This window comes from Rhea pennata, chromosome Z (assembly GCF_028389875.1).
Source record: "Rhea pennata isolate bPtePen1 chromosome Z, bPtePen1.pri, whole genome shotgun sequence".
Taxonomy (NCBI): domain Eukaryota; kingdom Metazoa; phylum Chordata; class Aves; order Rheiformes; family Rheidae; genus Rhea; species Rhea pennata.
In genome coordinates, this window is record NC_084702.1 from 71,004,633 (window position 1) to 71,023,266 (window position 18,634).

At 42.1% G+C, this 18,634-nt stretch overlaps 1 protein-coding gene across 2 annotated transcripts in view; it reads right to left on the reverse strand.

The window, feature by feature from the left end:
- Positions 1-13: 13 nt before the first annotated feature.
- UNC13B (unc-13 homolog B) overlaps positions 14-18,634 on the reverse strand; it is a 212,838-nt gene continuing 194,217 nt past the window's right edge. Inside the window, exons 34-39 of one of the 2 annotated variants that reach the window (XM_062599297.1) lie at positions 14,854-14,910; positions 10,229-10,309; positions 9,691-9,838; positions 4,579-4,671; positions 3,314-3,473; positions 14-2,099 (exon numbers count right to left, since the gene is read on the reverse strand). In XM_062599297.1, coding sequence (XP_062455281.1) covers positions 1,814-2,099; positions 3,314-3,473; positions 4,579-4,671; positions 9,691-9,838; positions 10,229-10,309; positions 14,854-14,910 — 825 coding nt within the window. In that variant the 3' untranslated portion in view covers positions 14-1,813. The remainder of the gene's footprint in view (positions 2,100-3,313; positions 3,474-4,578; positions 4,672-9,690; positions 9,839-10,228; positions 10,310-14,853; positions 14,911-18,634) is intronic. The other variant, XM_062599298.1, reaches the window with a different exon arrangement.

Consider the following 18,634-nt stretch of genomic DNA (forward strand, 5'->3'; position numbering starts at 1 on the left):
CCAAGGCGGGGGGAGTGTGTACTAAATGAGACTAATTTACAAAGATGCAATAGTGATCCTGCCCTACACGATTTACCAAACCCAATTACAGTTACACTTCAATAGATGACTCCAAATGCTGCTAAAAGAGTTTATTAAAGACTGTACTGACAGTTCTTGTAACAATGGCACATACAATGATTCAAAGTCATGACAAATAGTGTGGAGTTTTGAAGAGCATTATTATAATACACCATGGACAAGAACAAAGCAGATGTGCAGTCTCAGAACTCTACAAGCAGGCCTGTGAAATACAGGAGTCCTATCATACAGCTGTACAAGTGTCAGAGAAAATAGAAAATAAAATAATAAAAAAAAAGTCATTCAATACACAGTCCTTGAATTTATGGACAGTATTACAGTACTTTATGGGTAAGGACTGGCTCATTCCAGCTGAACTTTCCAGAGTATAAGGGCAGCTGAAAACAGGAAAGAACAAAAAAACAAAACAAAAACATCAGGTATAATCACTACTCCGGTACTTTCTGCTTAGGAAACTCCAGTTGGAAATTCTAACATCCTTGAAATCACTTTGCTCAGGATATCACTTCATTTTGCAAAAAACCAAAACCTGGATGCATCTTCACACTAGTGCAAAAAAATATTTCAGTGGTATCATTAATCACAGAACAATGACAACCAGCATGGATCAACCACGGCCTGACTAATAGCAACTTTAAGATCGGAACAGAATGGACCTGCAGCACCTTGCCAGTACTTGAGGACTGAGGGGTCACAGAGGGGAGATGTGTTGCTCTCTCTCAAACACGTCATCGTTTCAGGGTTCATAGTGAGGAATGGTCTCACTACTCCAGGGAAAGAAAATGCTACAGAAAGTCTGCGAGTATTAAATTATCCAAACCCACGTAAAACTAACAGAAGAATATTGAAGTGAAAAATGTATATAGCAGCCTCCTTATTTGTCATTGTCCTAAAGTTGTTCCCTTCCTTACTACGTTGGTCACAGTAGCCGAAGTGTGACTTGTGGAGGTTGGCAGCTTACAGCACCCCCATGTTAATGCAAGAATCCCAGCAGCATTCAGAGATTTATATTCTCCAACACACACCATCTAATTGCAATAGCAGGACAGCTGCAATCTGCTCCTGGTATGTGGCCTTTACAGATTTTGGCTATGAGATCGTAGGCCCCTCTGCACTTGAGCCACTGGTCTTACCTGGGCTCACAGCAGCACATCCATGTCATACATTCATTTGGTGTGCATCTTCAAAGCAACACACAACATTTTTAAGCAGACATTGAGGCGTCTGCCTCTCATATTGGGGCACTGGTATCATCTGTGCAAGAACATCCCTTGGCAGCTCCACAGTACATGAATTCAATGAGGAACAACTGCTTTGTCAAAACCACAAATTGTTGTTCTCCTCCCAGTTTCCATGCAATTGGTTTGTTTTGTAGTGTGATTATGTAGAACCTTTTTAAACATCTGCCAACTTCAGAGGATAAAATCACAGTGCTGCGTATCAACAAAACCCAGCATACCCAGCCTCCAGTATAAAATAATGTATATACACAAAGCAAAATTTGCATCTTAAATAAGAGATTGTCTCATTCTCTATAGGATCTTACCCAGCTACTGAAAAATAAATAATTCACATCAGATTGATGGATTTGTTTTCTGTACAGCACACATGCGCTATCGGAGCTGACAAAGACAACATGAAAAACCTTTTGTAACTAATAAGAGAAAATTGTTGAACACTTGCACATATTGGCACAAGGCAGAAGAGAAAAGGGAACATTACACAGCTCAGCTCAGGTGCCTTCCTCTGTGGAACGAGATTCAGATTTCAACTTTACAAATTCTCTGGCAACTTCATCATTGGTTCTTTGAGAGAGAATCCGCAGGACTGTAAGTCCAGTTTCATCCATGTGAATCCTGCGCCCAAGCGGGCACCAGCAAGCACAGCTTCCTTTGTCCGCTATGTCTCTGAGCTGCATTACTGCTATGCCCAGTACCCGATCTTCCCGAGCAAAGCAGTAGTCCTTCACACAGACTTGGAGCTCATAGGCATCAGGGCCATCTTCATTCCCCAGTATGCTGAAAAACACACACAGGTTTGTTTACAGCTTCAGCTGAATATACTGATTTCTCTGCAAAAAGGTGTCAGCAGCAGCTTTGAGTTCTAGATGAGCCATAGAAAACCTCCTTTCTACAGGAAAACTCTAAAAAAATCCAGGTTAGAGAGGGGGGAAAAAAAGACGAGGGCTAGAGAGGGAGAAGTGAAAAATACGGCATATGGGTGTTTTTGATGCTTCACGGCCGATAAAGACAACCTGGATATTTAAAAAGAAAAAGCCAACAATATTTTTTGCATGTACATTTCTGCTAAACTGTGAAATGGCAGAAGCAGAGAACATGAAAGCCATGCTAACAGCATTTTCAAGTCAAATAACTTTGAACATTTCTGCTTGTGCTAAAGGTTGCTTCATTTCAGTAATTAATATTTTAATTAGATGAAGTATAACAAGATTTAGACCTTCCATTAAAGTAAGAGCTATTAAAATTAAAGCTCCAAACTTTGATACTTCTGAAGAGAAAAAGGCACAAAAATCTCTTCATTTAAGGAAGCCTGTCAGATCTTTCTTCACATCAAAGCAATAAAAAATTGTACAGATAGTCCCTCTCCAAGATGTTTATACTCTTTTGCTGGTTATCTCTACTCCTCTCATTCTTAGTGTACAGTTAGGTGAAGACTGGTCTGTAGCTCCTTTGGTTAAATCTTCCAAGGAGGAAGATGCCTTGTAATAATGGAAGCCAAATAAGAAGAGGTCAATACTCAGTGTGTAGAAAGGCTGCAATTGCAGCAATGTAACCACTACTAATTCCAAGGACTATATCCTTGGAAACAAATTCAGAAAGCATGTCCTGTAGGTCAAGTCAAGACAGAAACAAATATTTAGTTTAAAAAAAAAAAAAAAAAACAAAACCAAAATACATGATGAACTTTTAGCCTCAACTCTACCAACAAAAAATGCAAAGTTCATTAAAATGATAGAGCACAGTGAAATATGTTAATAGGATATCCAATACATTTGAGAAAGTAGCCAAAGGACACTGCTGACAATATCCCACCCACAGCAAGAACTTCCATATTCTAGGATTTCCTGCCAGGACACCAAGCATGGGGCCAAGCTGCTGGCTTGAATAGTCCTTTCAGTCCTGGTCAGGCTGTTCGCTGAACTGGAAGGCCCTATCTGCACTCAGCATCTGCACTTTCCAGGTCAAATCTTTAGGCTATTTTTCATACTTACAAGTGAAAGGTTTCATTGTATTTGGGAGCCCAGTTGTTGCTCTTTGACTTGGTCGTGAACTTCCTCTTCTTGTCACTCTGATGGGGCCCAATCATGGTAATTTCGACAAACGGACGGAACATACCGGATGTTTGCCACTTCAGGTCGTTGGCTGCCACAACTGGAAGAGAGAGTCAGAACCTGCTTTCCAATAAACATTCATTTGTCCCTGTCGCTCTGGGAACCTTCCCAGCTCCCATCAACTCACAGTTCCTTGTTTCAGACGATAAAGTTCACTCCAAAGCATGCGAGTGTCCTGACACGCATGGGAAGGACTGTGTTGTATTACAATGACAGGCTTTTTTTGCTCCTGTTTAAGGTTTTTAAAGGGAATTTAATACTTAGGATGGAACTTGGCTTTTGTCATGTGCAGAGTCAAAATATTAGTCTGAGAAATAGGCATTCGTACAGCTCCATACAGGTTGCCCTGCCAATTCTGTGCTTAACACTAGATCAGCCATGCAATGAGGAAAAAAATGAGGCATTTTGGGCCTGATACAGAAGTCTGTTGAAAAATGAGATTGCAGATAAAATCAGTAAAGCATATGAACTGTGGGTTCTTTCAGAAAGCTTTGGAAAACCCCAAATTATTAGCTCTTTAATCTTCAACCACTCCTAGGTTACTGCAGGGGACAGACTGAAGCACAAGAAATATCTACAAAAGCTACTTTTTTTACATTATAGATTTACCCTGGAGAAGAGAGGCCTGAAGAACTGTTTATATAAACTTTTAGAGAAAATTAAACTATAGGCAAGCAAGGGAGACCAAAGAGGAAGAGGAAGCCTGAGATGAATCACTGCGTGGGTTATTTTCAGAGCAGCTCTTCAGGAACCACTTTGGCCTTCAAGATGGAGAGGATCCTCTGAACTCTTAGTGGCTCTGTGATTTCTTGGCTCACACTGAGCAATTTTGCAAGACTGCTCTGTCAAGCTGCCCTGTGCTTTGCAGCACGTGCTAAACTGTAGGGCCTGGGGACAGCTGTCATCTGATTTTTGTTTACTTTATATATCGCTGCCGATAAACAATCGGACTGCACATTGCCATGTCACTGGCTTGGCTGGACAAGCTCATTTGCTGTTTCTCTACGTGTTCTTGGCGAGAAACAGAAAAGACTATTCTGGACTTACACCGCATAGTTTAGCGGAAAAATATAATGACTTCCTAGGCTGGAAATTTGTCTCTATACAACTGGAGATCTCGAGTGGTAATCCATGCTTTCTCATACCTTTCACGGTGACCTTGTGTTCCCCAGTTCCTGGGTGTGTATACAAGTCAATCTGTATGGACACTTCACCCACGGGATCATCCACACCAGACCCTGTTGGAAGAAAATCGACACCCCCCACCACGCATACAGAGATTATTGTTCATTGGCACCATCTTTGGTTTATGGCCTCAGCAAGACGGTATCCTTTCCACAATACACCTTCCATAGCCAGTTTTTCAGTCAACACGGATAATGTAACACTAATGCCAATTAACATCAGGCTCGCATGCCTAACCCAAAAGAAATACTAGAAATTACATCCTGGTGAGAACACTAGGAAGAAAAAAAAAATTAAGAGTCCTAAAATTCAACAATGGACCCTCACAGAGAACAAGGACTTTTTGAAGTTCCTGTCAAGCTGTTGAATATACATGCAGGCATTCCCGTGCTGGGCCTCAGCATTCCTATAATTTTATGGAACTGTGTGCTTGGTGATGGGGAAAACAGAGGGGGAGTTTAGGGGGAAAAAAAAAGACAAGATGACAGCGATTTGCACCGAGCCATATTGCAGCCTCACCCTCCGAGAAGCTTCCATGTCGTACTTCAGATAAAAGTTGTCGTACCGACTGCCTACCTGCTTCCCATCAGAGCCTAATGTGAATCTCTTAACTGTTGCATGCCAAAGTTCAAGAGAAAGCAAGCGTTCACCAACTGTGTACTTAGTTCCCTTCCTCAATTAGCCAGGAGAAAAGCAGATGTGGTTTCACAGAGTAAAAGGTAATGTTACAACAGAAGGGGAATAACAGATTACATGAGCTTAAAATTCTTGTATCAGAATGTGTTCAACATTTCCACTTTTCATCGTAATTACCATGCAGTACAGGGCAATGACATTTATCTGGGTAGAAAAAAAAAATCAAGACCTCATGTAAATTGCAGAAACAAGACTACTTGGCAAAATGAAAATTAAGTTCTTTGATGAGATAGTGAGATTTATTTTACTTTTCCTTTGATAACTGTCTGATCTCAGGTTGACAATTAGCACTGCAGTTGTAATTGGGATACTACAGAATAATTGAGTACCAATGGAGAACAGGGCTATTCTGTCAATTTTGAGGCTAAAACACATTATGAAGTGAAAGAACTGATGTATTTAATTGAACTTCAGGATAAGGAGCCTGAAGTATATCATTAAATAAATATTTTGATTAGATGGGTCTAATGTCAACTTTTACAAGAACAGGCTGCAGGGAGCAAAATTTCATTTTAAAAAGATGACAGGAGGTTGAGAGCTGATCTGTGCAATTTTCTGAACAGCGTATTACATGGCACAGAAAAGCTGTATACAAAAGAAAATCGTACTAATATGCAAGTATATGAGCAAACATAATAGAACTTCAAATTATTATCTGAGGATAGATTCTCATTCTTGACCTAAGTAAAATAAACAGCCTTTTGGCTATAACATTTGTACATTATCTTGCATATGCTTCTCCCACACACACACTCAGAACTGTTCTTTCTTTCCTGTACATAGCACAGTGTTAAAATTGGAGGTCTTGATTTTTTTTTTTTTTTTGACCTAACCCATCTGATGGTGATGGCCCTCACTCACATTGTCAACATTTTCCACAGGAGTGGGCAAGATTACTGACACTATGTAGAGGGATCTTCTTGGGCTTCATGAGACCACAGTTACATAAACATCAGCTACAAAACATGTAAGTCTTTCTGCTCCTCAGGTACTTTGGAGAGCAAGGACCTTGCGTATGTCAGCTCCCTGCCTTCCTACAAGGAGCGAGCAGATCAGCAGATGCAGTAATCCAGCCTCGTCAGCACACATGCTTTTGAAGTAAACCAGGGCTGAGCATTTGATGCAAGCCAGTAATATGGATAGTTGTCACTTGACCATTGAGCCTTGAACTTGCAAAAGGAGAAGCATTTTACCAAAAGTATTATTGTCTGAGTCTTCATTTTACTGAGCTGTAGTGACTACATACCTCACTGGCTAATAGGCTATAAATGAGACACAGATGCTTCAGAGGAGCAGAACTGTCCCATTACCTTTGAGGGAGACAGACTTAATTTAGAGTTTTTCACCTTCACTTTTGTCTTTCTCTTCAGAGATCATGTTTTATTAACTGAACTGCTCTCAGATTAAAAAAAAATAGTTAATAGCTACAGATAGCCAGTGAAAATACTCTGGTCACTTATAACTGTGTGCATACATATGCTTACATATAGAGTGACAAGCACATTTTAATCTTGACATTAAAGTCTTGTTGGTATGGTGATACTGGAAGGTGAGATTGCAGAGTGAGCTCGTGCAACATGTCACAGACATATTTGAACCCAAGATAACCAAAATGTTTTGGACACCATAAAATGAGAGATGAAACGCAAGACTTAAGTTTATTCCATTCTCCTGAGCACCCAGGCTTCCAGCTCCCCTCCCCACCAAAACCAAATGTTTCAAGCTTGGCCATAACTTTGAGTGCATATCAGATGTTACTATGTACCGCAGCAGCCTGCTGTGGTGGAACATACGCATGCAAGCTTAAGAGCCCACGACAGAGGGTAAGGGAAAAAGTTTGTAGCATCTCTCAAAAAACAGTCCATTTTTAGGACAGTTTTCACATCTGCTGAATAAACGTCAAGCTTCAGGACAGGCTCACAGGCAGACTTCTCCCACGTGCAGCCCACGGCTCTATCTGTAGGGTACAAGCAGTCCACTTCTACAGGGAATCACGCAAAAGGGATCTCTGGAAAAGGTTTCTGTGCATGGGCAAGGTGACTTCAAAAGCAAGGCAAGTTTGCAACTGGCTAATGTTGTTATGGTAACAACATTAGTCTTGAACATACCCTTATCAGGAAGAACGTCCTCATTAGCGGTAAACCTAATACCTTTCCCATCATGCACTGAGACATGAATTCAGAAGGCAAGAAAGCAGGCAGGACAAAGAGAGAAGAGCGTGAATTATAATCCAATTAGTGGCGACACACAAATACAGCACAAATATTCTAGCTCTTGACAGACTAAATAACCTCTTAGATCTTGTGCACCAACACAGGCTTTAGAGAGCAAAGCTCCCAGAGTAAGGGATTCTCTGGGTTAAAAAGAGGTGAGAATTTGTGCTAGCGTAAGTAAACTGCAAGCCCTGATCCAGGATTGAAGCACAAATGGCCAACAGCACTGTGTCACAGAAGTCTGCTCAGAAGAAAAGATGGGCAATAGAGACCTCGCAAACTGGAATACACAACTACTACTAGCAGTTTTGCAGGCAAGCCATGTCCTCCCATAGGCCTGTGGAAAGCTTGACTTATGCAAAAGGAAACACCAATCAGAGCTCTGTAAAGCCAGTGGCAGCTGCAAGTATGAGTGCTGCTTCTTCTGCCCCACCAACGCATACGCAGATCTCCAAGTCGTTGCATGGTCTGGGGCTGCTCAAAAACATACACAAGCAACATTCTCTTTTTCTGGCGCCCAATCCAGAAGTCAGTTGTGCCTCTTTCAGAGATACACCACCACTGATCCTACAGACTGTATGTGGCATAGCTCAAGTCTTTTCTTCCCTGGTCCAAAATTCTCAGTCCAGCAATATAGATGTTAGGTTGGACCACTCGGGGGCCCACCAGGACTGTTCCCAAAGGTGTCTCTGATAACACTTCTTTGTGAAGTAGCTTATCAGTCAGTTATGAGACATAATTGGCTAAATTTTAATGAGTGCATCTATATCGAAAAGTGAGAGTTTAATTCTAACCTTAGTCCCTTGTGGATATAGCAGTGTTTGACCTTTCTGGCCACTGGATGTCATCATTGCTCTGCTGGGACCTACAGTCATAGGACTATTTTCTCACATGCAGGTACTGTCTCTTTAGTTACGTGTTTAAATCCAGTGTACTTCAACCAAAGGAAGAAAACTTTGTGCTGCTAGACAGGGATGGTTCAGTTTCTAAATCCCCAGAATTCCCAGTACTTTCTCCAGTGTTCGGGGAATGCCAGTATCAAGCAGTATCATTCACACACCAGGGAAAAGCGCATTAGCTAAGGAAGGCTTTCTGCTTGTTCCCAGAGCTTGGTGTGGCAGTACACTGGCAGAGTTGGTACGGCCCGTGGGGCTGCCAGCTGCAGTGGGTTTGGAAGAACTGAAAGAAACAAAATTCCAAGCAAAAAGTGGCAGAAAGATCCACCATGAAGCCTTACGACTTTCACTGTGAAAATGTACTAGCTCCATTGCCCAGCCCCAAGACTTAAACAGCCTGAAATCTTAAATCATCAGTCTGTTCTCTACCTAATCTATAACAACATTTGTATCCCCCTCCTGAGACTCTTGAGACTAGCAAGATTCAAAGTCAGTCACTGATGGTCCCTGACTACAGTTCGAATTATTCTCTGCAAGAATCCAGATATGTTTTCATGAAAGCAATGAGCGATAGAGACAATTAACTATTTGCCAGTTCTGAATCAGTGAAACAGCACCCTAACTTCCCAGAGGGCTACCAAACAACTCCAGTGACCCATCCCAGCAGTTTACTAAAACACTGCGTGAGTGAGTATTTTCTTTCAATATTTATGATCTGTAATCATCTATCTAGCATCCTGTACTGGCTGCACACAGAGCAGTGCTTGCGTTACTCTCATTGAAGATTGTGCCCTTTAAAGGCAGCATGTAGCCCTCTGACTCACAGCATCGCTGTCAATCAACATTAGTCAGAACTGCATGAACTGCTGGAAACCGGCCTGTGATATTGGTACCAACTAGTTTCTGCAGCGATGTTTTGCCGAAGTTGTCTCCCACACCACTGTGCAAGTCTCAGTACAATAACTTCAAATTTCACTTTTAAGTCACCCACCCACATTAATTCATGAAATGCGACTGTTGAATGAGCATCGAGGAAAAAGATCACACAATCCTCAGGATTTATATTTCACATATTTTCATGCTCTCAAACGGTGAGCAGGAAATAATCGCTTTTCCCTCCTTCCCAGTTTCAAAAGCTCTCAACTGCCACGTTTCTAGAAACGTTACTGCCAAAAGCACTCTGCAAACTGGCAGAACAAGACAGAGCAATTATGAACAGAGTCGTTAGCTCCATTCATCTTTGCCAACAACAGAAAGAGAGTCTTACCCTGAGCTGTCTGAGTCTGGACAAAGGTTTTGATGAGAGTATCTGTGGTCTGAGTGTAGAGAGAGAGTGCATACCGAAGTGACTGCAGGTCTGGACTTTTCTCCAAGAAGGTTTTCTTCAGACCATTCCCACCAGCATGGAAATATTGCTAAGAGTAAAAAGAACAAGGAAAAATGTTAAAGAACTGCAATCAACAACCAACACTTACTGTGATATTTTGCAGATAGAATGGAAAGAGCTAAAAATGCCCAAACTCAACTTCTACACTGAAAATCCTGCTGATAGTAGATCAGCTACTACTGCCTACTCACGGCTTTCTTCTCTCCAAATATAAATGTGCTGGCTCCAAGCATGTGCCAGTCACTTGAGCCTGTTTGGGTTTACATGAACAAGGCAGTATGGCTCACTTGGTACCTTTATTGCGCTAACAGCAGCAACAGATTGCTGGCATTTCCTGAACTGGGACAGGCACTATCCTCCCAAACAGTACTGGAGGACGGAGCAAAGGAAGAACAGAGACAGAAGTGGGACCACTTACTTTGATAGTATCCAGTGCGAGATCCAAAACAGCACACTGCTTTGGAGTGAGACTCCTAGTTTCTTCTCTCACCATATGATCCTGCAAACAACCATTATATATGATATTAGTATGCTGTTAGAGACTAAAGGAAAAGGAGTTGCCAGCATCACATCTTTTTCTGGATTCATGCTGTGGCTACGTGGCCACAATGTTAATTCAGTTGTTTAAGGAACACTTAATGGAGTCTTTCAGAGTCACCATTTATTACAGCTGAACCGGAAAAAACACATACAATTCCTCTGTTTCTTCCAGGCAAAGAAGAGAAAAATACAGAAAGAAACTGGACAAAAACAACAAATTACATTTTAAAAACAGTTTGTCATTCAGAAAACCCAGACAGGAACTTGCATGCTACTCTAGTCATCCTAGAACAATCACAACAAAACTCTCGAAACTAAGAATTCTGTGAACCACAAATTGGGCAAAATTGTGTGATATTTTGCAGATTTTTTTTTCTATTCTTCTATCTATAAAGATCCTACTACCTCATCATATCATTAGTGTAATATGGGAAAACAAACAAACAACATGCTCTAGGAAATACCTTTGTTAAAAGAAAAAGGTGTTCCCATTAAGACTTACCACCTCTAAATACCAGTCAAGTATCCTTTGGGAAGTTTTTCTTCCTTGCAGTTGGAGTATATCCCTGTTAGACTCCTACCAGGCCACAAGGATGCATTATCCTTTGTGATTTTACTAAGCTCTTTGATGCTGACTCTAGGTCTTAGGGAAGACTGGCACATTTTAGGAAATCGGTTTGCACAAATCTGGACTAACTGAGCTGCTTGAGGGTCAGGCCAGCTGGCTGCAGCCTGGGCAGAGACATCCACGAATAAGATACAGGAAAATCAGACACAGGCTATTTATGCCTGCTATAAACATGGCATAACTTCTGATAAGAGGCACTTTCCAGGGGACACATCCGCTAAATTATCTTTGAGTGAGGCATGCCTAGCTAGTTCACGTGTGCGTTCTGCGCCGATAGGTCTGCTGTCTTGCAGCCTACATCAATTGGGGTTGTTCAGCTTGTTATCAGTCACTATCCATCTCCCTCCAGCCTGATGGAGATGAGGCTTCCTGCAGTCTAGCAGTGCTAGGCAAACCAGCATGCTTCTCGGAGACATCCGGCTAGTTATCTTTACACAGTGCTGCATTAAAATACACAGAAGAAGCTGCTCAAGTCAGCAGTACTTCAGACAAGTTTGCACTGTCCTTTCCTGAGTAGTATAGACATGCCTTAACTCTTCTCTTTCCTTCCCCTAACTATGGCCGCTCTGGGAACCTCGTTGCGGTGGCACGCTATTCTGCGAGCTGTAAAGCATCTTCTACTGCGACAAGCTTTCCTTAGGGGAGCGATAGCTCTCCTCCCTCTTTGCTTGAGCTGGGAGTAATTCAATTGAAGACGATGTGGCTTCACACTTCAGCACACAGAGGGCAGATCATTCTTCCTCCCTCTGACAGTCTGAGATTAAGCACCACAATCAGACAGAGCCCAAGGCCACACTCACCGGAGAGGACTATTTAGTCAGGATAGCCGTGCCCCCAGGCAGAGTGACTTTCAAGTCTGCTGAACCGACTCTCTCCACCTGCCAGCCAAATCCCCCATGCTGCGATAGAAACCAGGTCAGCATTTTTTCTCCTAAACACCAACCTTCACCCCCTAACTGAGCTGTCACCCAGCCTGATTGCGTCCATGCTATCACAGCAGAGCAACACGTCACTGCTTCCTAAGAGAGTTTCCCAGTGCCATTTACTTCAACACATTATGTAAAAATAGCCAAGTGACTGGACTGGTAATGTTTGCACCTACACCCAAAGGAGCCCACGAGTGCCATTCCCCTGCGCACCTGCCCTCTGCTCATCCCACACACTGTTCCTATAAAGGGCTGCACAAAGTGCTACCCTGCACTTCCCAGATCGTGAGCCAGGAACAAGCTACAAACACTTGCATCAAATAAATAATTACGTAACTTCAAACAGACGAAGTCAAAATCTTTTCCTGGTCTCATGTATTCCTTCTTGTACGCTACACAGGTGCTCTCGGAAAAACTTTGCAGTTAGAGCTCGGCTGATTACTCTGGAAGCAGTGCGAGGGAGAACAGGCGGCTGCTCCCTGCTCCGCTCCTTCCAGCTCCTGGCTCCGCAGGGCAGACAGCAGCAACAACCCAGTTTCTCTTTAGCAAACAGAGCAGACAGGTTTGATAACAAACAGAAGGCAGGTATGGGGCACCAAAGGGGCAGTCTCATGGGTGGTCTTCCCAGCATTTTAAAATACACCGCAAAACTGACCTGTCACCAGGTCAGGAGCCTGTGCTCATCAGGTCTGCCAGCCTCTGTTGTTCAGCTGAGTCATCTGACTCACTAGGGCTCTTTCCTCCCCCCCCCCGTTTTGTGTAAAACAAATAGAAGCTTAAAGTGCATGCCATGATTTTTCCAGATTTTTAGCTGTAAAATGCACATGAGAGGGGCTCTGAAGAGCTACTCACTAATGCTTTTCCTGTTAGTTTGTGTATGTCTGCACAAAAGGGCAAGAAATCCTCAGCGTTTTCACAAACCCAAACAATTTACACTCTTGTAACACCTTTATTCTTCTGGAAGATCTCATTTGGATGTAGTATAGTTCACACCATCTGCCTGAACTAAAAGTCTCCTGAATACAGGTGGCAGAACGCATTCACGCTTGTGTACAGTTCATTTGCCAGATATAAAATCCCACGTACCTGCACTGCTGTAGTTTTACATGTGGATATGCAAATAAAGCGTTGAACACTCAACCAAGGCTTGACTGATTTGCATGATTATGTGCATTTTAAAAAAATACAGTCCAGAGTTACCAAAGACAGGCCTCACAGAAAGTGAGCTGACGACACGCTGCTGCTGAAGGATGGCCTTTATGCAACCAGCGCAAACGGACACGGCCAAAGCTTTCAGCTCCTTCCCGGTAAGGGGCACCTGGCATATTTTCAGAAATTCCAGTAAAGGGAAAATATGGAGGAAGTAACAGATAACAGTGAATGTTACTGACTACATCAAAGCAGCAGGGAATTTACAGCAACTGAAGTCATCTGTACACAAACTGTTACCCTTGTGACCTGTGAAGAGTAATGAAGTAAATTCACAGAGCTTTTTCCCTTTGATGCCAGAAGTGCATGCAGAGAGCAGGGATAACTCTTCCACCTCCAAATGTTGAGTGCTCACAGCTGGTTTTAAAAGGGAAAGAGGATATTGCCAGGAAGAGCACTGTGGTCCAGCTCCCACTCTCCCAGTCTGGCTACAAAGCTCCTCTCCCCCCATTTCTCTCAAAAGTCTCTGAAGTGATACGGAGCATTGTAAATGCAGGAAACGGTGGAGGTGGCATGTTCCTCTGGGGCCACCCCATCAGCAGAGGCCAGTCTGGCTGTGGGAGTGCATGGGGCAATCCTCCAAGTGATCGGAGATGACACCTATTCTCCTCAGAAACCACACTTCAAGGGCTTATGTTGTTGCTGTTAACTATTATATTATAGCCTTAAAATGTAACTGTAGAAAAGCACGTACATCTAATGAAAGCAACTGCATATTCAGATTACTACTAGGCTTTCTAATAAGTACTATCTTAGATGAGTGCACACTGTGTTGGCTCATAAACTTGTATATGTAAAATGTGTCTGCCAAGCAAGGGGAATGGCTGTATAAAGATAATTGTAATAACTGCACAAGACAAAAGGACACCGTGGAAAAAGACAGATGTATTTTGAAATTGCATTAATCACTTAGGAGAACACCATTTGCCATACAAAAAATTCCCTGGCCACTTTCCTAGACAGCATTCATATTGGTGGTCTTTCCAGCATCATTTGTGCCTTGTGACTCTTCCAATCTAAACCTCTTCTTGCAAAAAATGTATTTTGTAGCACATTTCCAACCACAGCATAGTGCAATTTGAATGTTGTAAGGCATCACTATTTTCATACCATTCCTGTCGTGATCAGTGAATTAGAGCTTGATTGGCTTACGAGGTGGCGTGCACTTAGTAATGCTCATGTCATGCACTGTCACGTCATGCACTGTCAAAATACATCAACATAGCCTTCATGCTAAATGCCAGCTTGCCTGTAAAGAGAGCCCACGCAGTAGGAATTTACAGACACAGGCTCTTCTCCAGAAGCAACAGTTATTTTTGTAACAGTGCATTAATTCCCTCATCAATAGCTAGCAAAATAGGTTTTTCTACTGATGTCTCATTACTGGGAGCAAAGTAAAACGTCCTACAAAAGCATGACACAAAGGACCCCCTTTTACACAAGGGGATGCAGAGGCATTAGCCAGACACTGAGACCTTTACTTTTTCATTTTAAAGTGATATAAAAAAACCTAATCACTATTTCTACTGAATATATAAAGCACTCAGCTGACTAAATCCACAAGAAAATTTAACAGCTAATTTAAGCACAATATTAATGTTAGCAGCATTTCGAAGCACACATTCTCTGTAAGTGCGCACAGCCACAAACCACTGGAAGCACAAGACACGTTATACACACTATTACACTCTCATGCTTACACACAAGGACGTCAACACAAGCCATGCACAGCAACAATACCTTCAACTTTGACAAGTGTCCCAGTTCCTTAGCAGCACTGAAAATCAACTGTGTACCCTATGATTGCAAGTTACAAAAGAAGAAAGGGAAAAAAGAAAAGATTATAAACAAGCTTTGCATCTTTTTCTTTTGAGCACGTCAAGTCGGTTCACAGATATAACAACTTTATGCAACAACCCCCAAGGCCAGTCACAGCTTGAATCCTTGCCAATTCATTAATTACCTAGTGAAAAATCTGGCATTTCACAGAGTCACAGAATGGTTGAGATTGGAAGGGACCTCTGGAGATCATCTAGTCCAACCCTCCTGCTCACAAGCAGGATCACCTAGAGCACATTGCATAGGACTGTGTCCAAACAGCTTTTAGATACCTCCAAGGATGGAGACTCCGCAGCCTCTCTGGGCAACCTGGTCCAGTGCTCTGTCACCCTCACATTAAAGAAGTTTTTTTCTCATATTCAGATAAAACTTTCTATGTTTCAGTTTGTGCTTGTTGCCTCTCATCCTATCACTAGGCATCATTGAAAAGAGTCGGGTCCCATCCTCTCTACTCCCTCTCTTTAGATACTTGTACACATTGATAAGATCCCCCCTCGGTCTTCTCTTCCCCAGGCTGAAGAGGCCCAGCTCTTGCAGTCGTTCCTCATAGGGCAGATGCTCCAGCCCTCTGATCATCTTCGTAGCCCTACGCTGGACTCTCTCCAGCAGTTCCATGTCTCTCTTGTCCTGGGGAGCCCAGAGCTGCATGCAGTACTCGAGATGAGGCCTCCCCAGGGCTGAGTAGAGGGGCAGGATCACCTCCCTCAACCTGCTGGCAGCACTCTTCCCAATGCACCCCAGGAGACCATTGGCGTTCTTGGCCACAAGCGTACATTGCTGGCTCATGGTCAGTCTGTTGTGAATTTCTGTGTATTCCATATCCAGACCTACTTTAGATCACAATATTCTGCTAACTGACTTGCTCTTGCTTACAGAGGCCACCATTTAAACAGGATGCCCTTTCAAATAGGTTGCACAAACCAGGCGCGAAGACAGCTTATTGGATTCATCTCCAAGTGGTCCTCTGGATTTCAAATCAAGTCTAGATACACATGAACACAGTGATATTGCAAGACTGGTCAAAGCAGAGAACAGATGTCCAGCTGATGACAATCTCCCTACAGAAGTACAGCACAGTGAATGGGATGGGGGTAAGCAAATACTGGGTCAGAAACAAAACTGGATCTGAGCAGTTCTCAGACAACAGATTGGCAAACTAAGTCCAGTGGACATTACAGTAACTTCTTTATATCTCAGAATTCTTGGCAGTGGCTCTTCTACGCACACTGAGCCTTACTGATGCTGTATGACCAATGAGGTGGGGAGGATGATAAATCCCAGTGGCAAGAAATCTTGCTTCAAGTAGCTTGCACTCTAGTGGAATGAACTTCTACATATTCTCCCTACAATAGTGATAACATAGATATTTTTCCTTTGCCCCACCACAGCTTTTCTCTGTTGTATAATACTTCTTTTGCCTGGGGACTTAAGTCCAAAATTAAATTAGAAAGATAAAAGCAACCAGTGCAGTTCTCCAGTCTCTCCTCCCACAGATGCTTTATAGGGTATGCTAGAATTTATTTTTTTCCACTTCACTCTATTCTTGTCATTCATCTGCTCTTTCCTTTTTCTTTAAACTGTCACAAGTGCCCGTTATCCACTCAGAATGAAATCACAGCCTGCTGTAATTCTGGCTGCGAACAGTGCATCTGTCACATTATGAAACTTCTGCTCTCCACTCCAGTCCTCTCAGGCTGGTCAGATTTGTACGAAAGGACTATGACACACCGCTCTAGTAAACTACTCTTCTCCAGTTAACCACTCTTCTCCATCATCTTTTTTTTTTTTTTTTTTTCCTCCTCTTTGGGAAAGCCATAAGTAGGTCAGGAGAGCAGTCCTCTCACAGATGACTTTCAGCTCTCATGACTTATAATCAATCATTAGGAGCTAGGGTTAAAAGCGTGTGGAAATACTATTACAGCTACCAGTTGAGAAGGGCTTGGGAAAGGCTAGACAAATAAGCTTTCAAAGATAGGCAGATGTGCTTGTGGTTGGCACTTTCTAGTATGGCCTGTTTTCCTCAGGAAAACACTTGGGAAAAGGTAAAACTAATCATCTTTTGGGATCCTTGGCTCCAGAAGGGCCACGTTTCCCCAAAGATCTCCAGGAAATCCAAAGTATAGTGATAAAACACTATAATGCTCTAAACTGAAAGAATACAAAAATTCTCTGTATTTCTAGCAAACAAAGTGGGGTATGACTGCACAACAGGAGCAGCAGAGAGAGATTTCACTTTGGGCCACATCATGTAATCCACCAGGTGGGACACGCCTGGAGGGACATGGCAGCTCCCAGTAGTCTGGTACTAAGCAGTAAATACTGTTAGATGCACTTGCCATTTTCTATGATTGATCATGGAGCTTGTTTGATTTATGGGTTTTTAAACTTAAGGTTTTCATGCCTGTTGACCAAGTAGGAAAAAAAAAAAAAGGTTTTTCAAAATCCAAGTTATAAAAATGTTGAGTGAGTACCTCAAAACACACTAAGATTAATGGATCTTGCTTCAGTATTTTCAGCCTTCATTGGAATTTTTTTGATATGCATTTGAACAACAACATTAACTAGCCAAGGCACGTAGTCTCCCTGCCACAGGCTTCTTAGCAGGGCAGGTCTGTAACACTGAGCAATTCCCAGTGACTTGATACGCTTCATGGAACAAAGCTGCTTAGATAACTGCTCTTCAGCTCTTCTTGCTCACTAAGAAGATTCTCAACAATCAGTGCCAATCTCTGTGAACATGCCTGCAAGCAGAAGTTTCTGCACTGTTATACAGAGTTTGTCATCAATAGTGGTAATGCATAATGAAAATGTGGATAGCTCCTTTCTCTGCCAAACGGCATTCCTGTAAATAAGTTGCTATACATCCTCAGAAAGTTATTTATTCATGGAAAACATAGGTCTACGTTAGCTACCACCCTTTAAAATCACACAGGTAGCATTTTTTCTATGTGCATCACTTGGGAATGAAATTATATAACTATAGTTGGATATCAGATCATTCTTGGGGGGAAAAAAAAAAAAAGCCAGAGTAGAATTGATTAAAATGTCAAAGATGACAGGTGAGAGGAAATTAAGACCTTAATAGGAAATGTTTTTACCTAGTTCTGTGAAAAACATAGTTGGAAAAGGGACAAACCTTAAACAGTGCTGGTTTTCCTAGATCTTTTCAAAAAATTCATTTACCTTGGTGAACTTTTTGGAAACAGGAATATGCAGAAACATCCATAGTCTGCTGCACAGAGATTTCGAATTCACTATTAAATCTTTGACCAGATTTTTCCCCAGAAAAAGCATTCAGAGAAGGATCACTGGCTGACAAGTCTTGCTAGAAGCCAATAGAACTGTGCTGAATTTTCTTCCAAGAGGCTCAAGGCTGCATAGCTTTGTCCTATCACTGAGTAAATAAAATTAAGAAACAAAAGCCTACTAAAAGTCTTTTGAATTCTAGTCTTTTTTAGAAAACTTACTATTACTCAGAGTTATTTTTTTTTAATCATACTAATGCAAGGAAGTTTTAAGTGGTATTGTACGTTCCTTTCTCAGTTCCTCTTTTTCCTCCCAGACTCAACAACGTGAGAGGTGGTCATTTATTAGCAACATTTAAGTGCATTTTAAAAGCTTTATCTTCCAGCAACTTTACCTGCCACCCTTTAAAAATCAGACTTTTCGAGGTGTTGTGCTC